Source organism: Nothobranchius furzeri, chromosome 13 (assembly GCF_043380555.1).
Source record: "Nothobranchius furzeri strain GRZ-AD chromosome 13, NfurGRZ-RIMD1, whole genome shotgun sequence".
In the NCBI taxonomy this organism is placed as follows: domain Eukaryota; kingdom Metazoa; phylum Chordata; class Actinopteri; order Cyprinodontiformes; family Nothobranchiidae; genus Nothobranchius; species Nothobranchius furzeri.
In genome coordinates, this window is record NC_091753.1 from 58,592,457 (window position 1) to 58,601,256 (window position 8,800).

General features: G+C 47.3%; 1 protein-coding gene across 1 annotated transcript in view; it reads right to left on the minus strand.

The window, feature by feature from the left end:
• tmem91 (transmembrane protein 91) overlaps nucleotides 1-4,542 on the minus strand; it is a 10,935-nt gene extending 6,393 nt beyond the window's left edge. The window contains exon 1 of the mRNA XM_015950782.3: nucleotides 3,904-4,542. Coding sequence (XP_015806268.1) covers nucleotides 3,904-4,320 — 417 coding nt within the window. The 5' untranslated portion in view covers nucleotides 4,321-4,542. The remainder of the gene's footprint in view (nucleotides 1-3,903) is intronic.
• Nucleotides 4,543-8,800: the final 4,258 nt, after the last annotated feature.

The following is an 8,800-nucleotide window of genomic DNA, read 5'->3' on the forward strand; positions in this document are numbered from 1 at the left end:
AAAACTGTCAGTGTTGCGCCCTCTTCAGGTAAAAACTCTGCACTGCATTTGATTGTAAATCTGCCATCGCTATTGGCTAACAGGTACACCATGATGTTAGATGGTACCATATGATGTCACAATGTTGTTTTGAGCCTGTGTGTGTGTGTATTTGTTAGCAACTCCGCCCTCTCGGTCTGCAAGGCAACAGCATTTGTTGCATTTTTCAAACAGGAAGTGAACTGGCATGTCCAGTGACTGCAGTGGTGTTGCTCTGCAGCAAAAGGCAACTTTATGTAACCCAGAAAGAACTGAATCGCTGCATACCATAAAACACATCGCTCACACGTCCACTTTAGTTTCCTCTTCGCCTGCCACAAGCTGGGCAGAGAGCATGAGAGGTTTTGTGGTTTTCCTCTAAAATACAGTCAGAAAAACAATATATGACCCAACGTTTGGTCACAAGTTTCCATCCACTCATCAGCACCACGAGTGGGTTTTTAATGACCGATTTAAGTCATTTCTAAGGTGTGACGAGTTTAACCCTTACATAACCCTTTAGTTTTCTAACGTTTTTGTCCTTTGAGCAAAAAAAAAATGCACGAAGGTCGCATAAGGGTTAAGAACCAGAAACAATGTGGTTAAGCATCAAACTTTTCTGTAGCTCTGCCATAATTGTGGACACTGAACTGCTTCTTTTGACCCGTTTCTGATGAAGGTGCTAATCGAAATATTCCACATGTTTGCTTTAAAGGTGTGGTAGATGTTTTTCTTGACAAGTTTTTGCCAAATTGCTTCAAACACCCTCCACATTCTGATGGCAGCCAATAAAATAAATGTTTTATTGAAAATGGTGGTGGTGAAGAGGGAGCTGAGCCAGAAAGCCAGGCTCTCGATTTACCGGTCGATCTACGTCCCAATCCTCACCTATGGTCATGAGCTTTGGGTCATGACCGAAAGAACGAGATCGCGGATACAAGCGGCCGAAATGAGTTTCCTCCGTAGGGTGGCCGGGCTCAGCCTTAGAGATAGGGTGAGGAGCTCGGACATTCGGGAGGGACTCGGAGTAGAACCGCTGCTCCTCCGGATCGAAAGGAGTCAGTTGAGGTGGTTTGGGCATCTGGTCAGGATGCCTCCTGGACGCCTCCCTGGGGAGGTGTTTCGGGCATGTCCTGCCGGCAGGAGGCCCCCGGGTCGACCCAGGACACGTTGGAGAGGTTACATCTCCAATCTTGATGCAATTTGCTGGGTTCCTTATATAGGAAACTTTATTTCTGATTGGCTTAATGAACTGACCTGAATTGGAATGTTTATTATGTGAAGTGCCTTGAGACGACTCTTGTCGTGATTTGGCGCTTTATAAATAAACTTGAATTGAATTGAATTGAATTGAATCTGGTCCGGGAACGCCTTGGGGTCCTGCCGGAGGAGCTGGTGGAGGTGGCCGGGGAGAGGACGGTCTGGAGCTCCCTAGTTGGGATGCTGCCCCCGCAACCCGGACCCGGATAAGCGGAGGAAGACAATGTTTTACTGAAAATAGTAAAAAATATATATAATTTTTTATTTTATTTCAATCACCTCTGAAATGTGCAATCCTGGAAAAACCTTATCCAATCAGCGTGGACGTCCCGGTTTTAATGACTGGATCCTGAAACATCCATCAAACCCCCCCCCCCCCCCCCCAATGAATCACATGTTCTTGGCTCGGAGCAACTAAATAGGACGTGAAGCCAGAGCTAGGCTAATTATATTAGCTAGTATGCTAGTTTGTTATATGGTTGGTGGGTCGCAGAAGGCACTTTATAAATAAAGCTTTGATTGATTGATTGCCGTGTGGCAATTTGGCAGATAGGGTGCAACAAATGGGTCGAAAGGGTAAGATAACATGAAGTTTTTATGGTTAGTTGACTGTTTGTTGTGTCCAGTATTCTGTTGTAATCTGGAAGCGTGGCTTAAAGAGCTGAACTGAAAATGTGTCTACGTGCACAAAACACCCACGACTCAGTGCTGTTCTGAAATCCGTCTACATGTGTGTTAGTGAGCATTTAGCCTTTACCAAGATAATCCATCCCACAGGTGTGGCACATCAAGGCTGATTAGACGTGCAGGAAAAACAAAAGTGTTGCGTTAATATTTTTGTTCAGCGTAGTTTTTCAAACTTTAAGCTAGAGCTTTGATCTCAATGACTGTTGCGTTAGAAACTTGACCAGTTTCATGTTTGGTTGAAAGTGGAATGACAATTGTCCTAAACAACCCCGCAGCAGCCTGCTGTAGCTAGCGCTAACAACGAGCTAACACAACATGAGCCAACTAATGCTAAAATCAACGTAAAAAGATCCACACTGCTGGACTAAAAATGTTATTACTTACAAGTCAAGTAGCAACACAGCCAGGTCACCATCAGTATTTTGTTGCCTCCTTTATTTCTCTCAAACTAGGGTAGGCCACGCTAACGTTCACTCTGGTTTTAGGTCTTGCTTCACCTCCAAATTGATCACTCTCTTACTTTTACTCCCATGATGCCAACAGAAGAAGTAAACTTCTTCTTTTTCTTCTTGTGCTTTTAAAGGGACTTTACGGAGTTTAGAATTTTTATGCTCACGATTGCCCCCTCAGGCCAAAAGCGTAACGGCAGCTTCTTTAGTAGGCTCGTGCACGAGGCGCGCATGCTGTACGTGCACACTCCTTAACGAAAATAACGGCTGAGATAGTCCCGTGCGTGTGTGTGTGTGTGTGTGTGTGTGTGTGTGTGTGTGTGTGTGTGTGTGTGTGTGTGTGTGTGTGTGTCCTGGAGGACAGAGGACAGGAGAATATGCAGCTAATTAATGAAATAATTTGGTTCTGTACCTTTCTCTTCAGCACAGCCGACAAAGGTTTATGATGGGTCAGTCCTCCTGCATGCTCAGATCATTCCCTTCCCTTGCTTGAAAAATTGTTCCAAAATCAAAGTTGAACCCACATCTTTTTTATCTGTGAATTCAATGCCGTTCGGCGAGTCTCAAATAAAAATTTGGTCATCTTACTGTAAAAAAAATATCATTAATGTAAAAAAGAAACTCTAAATAAACTATGTTCACATCCAGAATCAAACCCAGGTCTTCCACATGGGAGTCAGACATCTTACTAGGTGAGATAAAGCGCCAGTAACATTCCCAGTATCTGTAACATTTATATCCTTGATGACAGCTGAAACAACGTTCAAAGAACGGTTCGGAGTGAAAATGGCTATTTTGTTGCTAATTTGCAGGAAATATCTAGAAGAAAGTTCTACAGAAAGTAGCTAAGGGTCCTCAGAAATGTAGCTAGCTTTGTCACTAGGCGTTAGGAACAGCGACAAAGTGGCACTGCCTCTCTCTCTGCTGCTAAAGCTACGGATAGCAAATGCTACGGGCGATGCCTGAGCGTGAACGCGCATGAAGCAGCCTGCTCGACCCGAGCATCTCTCTTTTTCTGTGATTTTACAGAAAAACAGGCAATCACAGTAAAAATGCCAGGGCTCATTCTACAGGACCAGGGCATTGCAGGAGAATGTATGAAGAAGACATTTATTATTTCTATACGTGTTTTGGCTGTCACACTTCCATAATGTCCCTTTAATTAACGATGGGCAAACTAAAAAATATAACTGCTAGCATAACAGCTAACAGCGGAAAAAGAGTGCCCCCTATAGGACACCTACCTACTCCACAAAACGTTAAAGCTCTAGCTTAGAGTTTAAAAAACAATTTAGGGTCAGTTTAAGGATCGTGGTCGACAGGGATTTAAGAAGCTCAGTGTTGACTTCTTTCATCCAATCAGAAACCAGTTCTTATATAAATGTCTTGTTTTGATATTTTCTCAACATTTACCTTTTGGATCGTGTTTGATTCTGTTTCTCTAATGTGCCCTCAGAGTTTTTGATTTGATCAAAACTGTGTGTCTTACATCAGAGTCAGGAAGCAGGTCTTCTTCATCGTCCATGCTCGGGAAGTCATGCGTTTCAGCCGGCAGCTTCCTCTCCAGTGTTGATCCAGGTCGAATGTCCACAAACGTGGTCTCCAGGTAGTCCTTGTTGACCAGAGAGTCTGCTTGGCCCCAAACGGGGGCGGCTGGGTAAAAGGACTCTAGGGTGCGGGGTAGAGAGCAAGGGTCCAGGAGCTGCTGCTGCTGAAGCTCAGGAGGATGTCCACAGTAACTCCTCCAGGCTAAAGGAGGGTAGGCTCTATCCTCCTCACATTTCACCAGGATGCCTTTAAACAGCCCCACCTGAGCAGGTCCAGGTCCAGGTCCTGACCCAGATACTCGGTTGTTACAGGTGTTTTCCCCCAGAAGAGGGTGCTCCAGCTCGTTCATGTTCTCCATCTGTCTGTTTTAATCCCAGCCACACAAGAGGCTACCTCATCCGCGATGAGCGTAATCTACAAATCGGTTGTGTGTCCAGATGAAGGCAGCTGCTTTGGTGTTTCAGTGATAATCCAGCTTTAATCCCATTCTTTAATTTTTCTCTCGCTATGGGGCCGGGTCCACATTTAGACCTGCAGCTGTGCGAGAGGCATCAGGTGCTGTGCATTGTCGCCTGACATCACAAACACTCATTCACGTCTAGTGCCCAGGATTTGTCCCATACTGGCACGTTTTACATGATGAATCAGCAGATTTCAGCTGAGTTTAATCCCACATCACGATGAAAAGTCACGTAAAGTTTCTAAAATCGACCTTTTACTTGAACTAAAGAAACAAAAACCTCAACTTCCGGGAAAAAAACCAACCAAACCAGCTGAAAGACTCCCAAAACATCCAGAGTTTCAGCTTTTTGTTTCTCGTGTTAAAACATGTTGATGGGTCTGAAAACGAGGCCTGATGAAGCAGCGGTGATCAACGCCGCGGCCTGCAGCAGGAGTTGAACGGACCGGGTCCAGGTCTGGGGGCCGGAAACCAGAGGACAGGTTCTGACGTCCGCCTGCCAGCTTCCCTTCCCTTCCTTTGTTGCAGCAGGAAGTGAAGATTAGGAAACCAAAGTCCTTCCTGGTGTTGACTTACGCCCGTGGGTTTGCTCCTGAGTGTGGCCGCGCTCCGACACGCCGTTTAACGTTGATGCATCCCGTTTGCATGAAAGTGTTTTTACTGAGGACTAAGGATGGCTGGGCGGGTGTCTTCCTACGAGGACGACGACGTCTGTGGAGACAAAATCACAAAGATCATTTTCTACTCTGACCCCTGACCCCTGACCCCTGACCCCACATCAACACAAACGTAAGTGAGTCCCGTAATGCAGCAGAACTCCTCAGCTCTCCTGCGGTGACTGATGAGGAGCTCAGGAACCAGCAGGAAGCAGCAAGTTCCTTTCACTACGGCTCCTTCTGCCGCGAACAAAAGGAAAACACATTTGTTGTGTTTCTGACGCCTCGGTGAAGTCACCGTGTGAAACGTCAGGCCTGGAATAAATAAACCAGCGTAGAGAGAGAGCAACGTCTCAGTGAGAAGACAAGAGCTGAAAGCTTGTTCTGCCCACCTGTGAGGGAGAGACGAGACAAGAACGTTAGTTTTGTCTTCACTAGTTTGTTTTTGCAGTTCAGGGGCTGATCGTGAAACGTCGTTTCACCAGAGGACACCTCGGCAGTAAGAATCCATCCAGCATGGCTGAGAGCTTCTCTGGATGGATTCAATCTCACGCTTCACCAAACGGAACAACGGGATGAGGAATGGTCTCCTCTGCTGCAGGATGAGCTGCTCCACATCGTGATTCTGCTCTTCCACGCAGTCTCAGCCCCGTGCTGACGTTCACATCGCCTTCCCACCGTTCCCTCGGCTTTCTTACCCCCCTCCCTCCCAGATCCCTGCAGCCTCGTTCCAGGAGATGCACTCAGCTTTATTACCCCCTCCGCCTCTGCCCAGCCTCCATAAAAAGACTTCTGTCAGCCGTATCGTGAGCCTGCCTCCTTTTCTGATTCCATAAAGCTCATAAAACATCCAGTCGGGCGGATGGGAGCGCGCAAGGACGCCGCCGCAAATCAGCTCTGACACCTTTACAAGAGATGCTCTCCTCCGTCCCCATCCTCACTTCTATTTCAGGCTGGAGTTTGCTCTGACGCCTCATCACACACACACACACACACACACACGCACGCACGCACACACACACACACACACACACGCACGCACGCACGCACGCACGCACGCACACACACACACACACACTTCCTCCTAAGTCGCTGAAGTGTTGCTGCAGACTCTGCGTCCTTTTTCCTTGCTCTCTAATCATCTCGGAAGTAACGGCTGTGATATTCCAGCTGATACGCATCAAGCGGATTCAGATAGTCAGAAAAGTAATGACATGGTGGCTGCGGGAGGTTGCAGCTGCACACCTCGCAGACTTCTTGAGAAGCAGAGATGTCAGGCTGAGAGGACCAGAGCCGGGTCAGAGAAAAACGAACGACCCTTTGGGTTTCGTTTCCCAACCCGTCGTCCTGCCGGGATCTGTGTGCAGCGACTGGTGAGAGCAGAGGAAGCAGAGAAGAGATGAGCACAAAAAAACCCCATCAGGAGCATAAAGAGCTCTGAGTAGCACCATGTTCCTATGGAAACACGTTCACCGTGAGTGGAGCGCTCGCTCACTGCAGGATAAAGGAAGCGGAGGCTAATTTGCCATTTCAGTGCGGTTTGTCTGCTCGGCCTGATAAACACGGGCCTCCAGTCAGGATGCTTCTGTCGTTTTAGACGGGAAGAGGAGGATAAATGTCACCCAGAACATTCCTGAGGAAGGGTGCTGATGCAGCTACTGGTCACGCCCTCCACACTCATCCACCAGTTGTTCACGTAAAACCACATTAGAAAGAGAAATTCAGGGTTTAGTTTGCTGCTCTTCTCTTGAGTTTGGATTTATTTGGCTGTTTGTGTTTTAGTCCATCTGTGTCATCCAGCTGATATTTCCTCCTCTCAGCTCGTCACACCTGGACGTCATTCTGCTCGTTTACCCACCGATCACCTGCATTCACACACCTGAGTCTGCTCAGACCTTCCTGCAGCACACCCCGATGTCCTCCTTCATCCTTCCAACAGATGTTGATTTCATGCTTTGCTGCTGCTTTACCAACATTCACCACACCTGGCCAATTTGTTCATAAAGCACCGTTCAAAAGTAGTGTGTCATCTAACCGACGTGCTGCACGCGAAAGAGCCAAACGCTCGAGCGTATCAGCAAAACAACGACTAAACATGGACATCAGGGAGACGTCGCATAAACAATCAAGGATGAAATTCCTACTGAAACTGATAGAATAGGACAGCAGGTCAAAGGTCAAACCGGTGCTGGAGTTTTGTATAAAGTGTCACAGAGGAAAGGCAACGAAGACGTGTGCTTTAAGGGCAGACTTGAACCTGCTGACCGAGGCAGCCAAACGCACATGGAGGGGCAGAGTGTGTTGGGTCTCTATCCGACGACCGATTCCAGACCTTGGGGGACCTGCGGAAGCAGTGGACCGAGTCTGGAGTAGAAACATCCAGAGCCACCGTGTACAGGCGTGTGCAGGAAATGGGCTGCAGGTGCCGCATCCCCCAGGTCAAGCCCCTTTTGAACCAGAAACACCGGCAGAAGCTCCTGACCTGGGCTACAGAGAAGCAGCACTGGACTGTTGCTCAGTGGTCCAAAGTACTTTTTTCAGATGAAAGCTAATTTTGCACGTCATTCGGAAATCAATTCAATTCCATTCAATTAAAGTTTATTTATAAAGCGCCAAATCACGACAAGAGTCGTCTCAAGGCACTTCCCATAATAAACATTCCAATTCACAGTTCATTAAGCCAATCAGAAATCATGTTTGCTATATAAGGAACCCAGCAAATTGCATCAAGTCAAGGTGCCAGAGTCTGGAGGAAGACTGGGCAGAGGGAAATGCCAACATGCCTGAAGTCCAGTGTCAAGTACCCACAGTCAGTGATGGTCTGGGGCGCCATGTCAGCTGCTGGTGTTGGTCCACTGTGTTTTATCAAGGGCAGGGTCAATGCAGCTAGCTATCAGGAGATGTTGGAGCACTTCATGCTTCCATCTGCTGGAAAGCTTTATGGAGATGAAGATTTCATTTTTCAGCATGACCTGGCACCTGCTCACAGTGCCAACACCACTGGTAAATGGTTCACTGACCATGGTATTACTGTGCTCAGTTGGCCTGCCAACTCTCCTGACCTGAACCCTGTAGAGAACCTGTAGGATATTGTGAAGAGAACGTTGAGAGACGCCAGACCCAACACTCTGGATGAGCTTAAGGCCGCTATCGAAGCATCCTGGGCCTCCATAACACCTCAGCAGTGCCACAGGCTGATTGCCTCCATGCCACGCCGCATTGAAGCAGTCATTTCTGCAAAAGGATTCCCGACCAAGTATTGAGTGCATAACTGAACATAATTATATGAAGGTCGACCTTTTTTTGCATTAAAAACACTTTTCTTTTATTGGTCGTAATGTAAATCTGCGGGAACGGGTGGACTGCGCGTGCGTCTGTCGGTGTTTGTTAAAGATCTGGCTGCGGCATTTTGAATTTATTTTTATTTTTAGAGTCTCTAGTTTATTTGGTTCATGCAGGCAGCTCAGGTTTTTTGTCTCTGAAGCCTAATTTACTCCTCTGTCTGCTCCGTGAGGGAGACACGCAAGGACAGATGGAAACGTCTTGCTCTTGGACGTCTCTGTCTCCTGGGGAGCGTTGCAAAGCAGTTCCCCGCCAGGACAGCAGAGGGCGTAGCGCTGTTCCGTGGTAACCTGTCGTAGCCATCAAAGATGGATATTTCAGAGACTTTTTAAACACGGACAAATTTGTCTCTCATCCTCCTCCACCTCTTCATGCGCTCA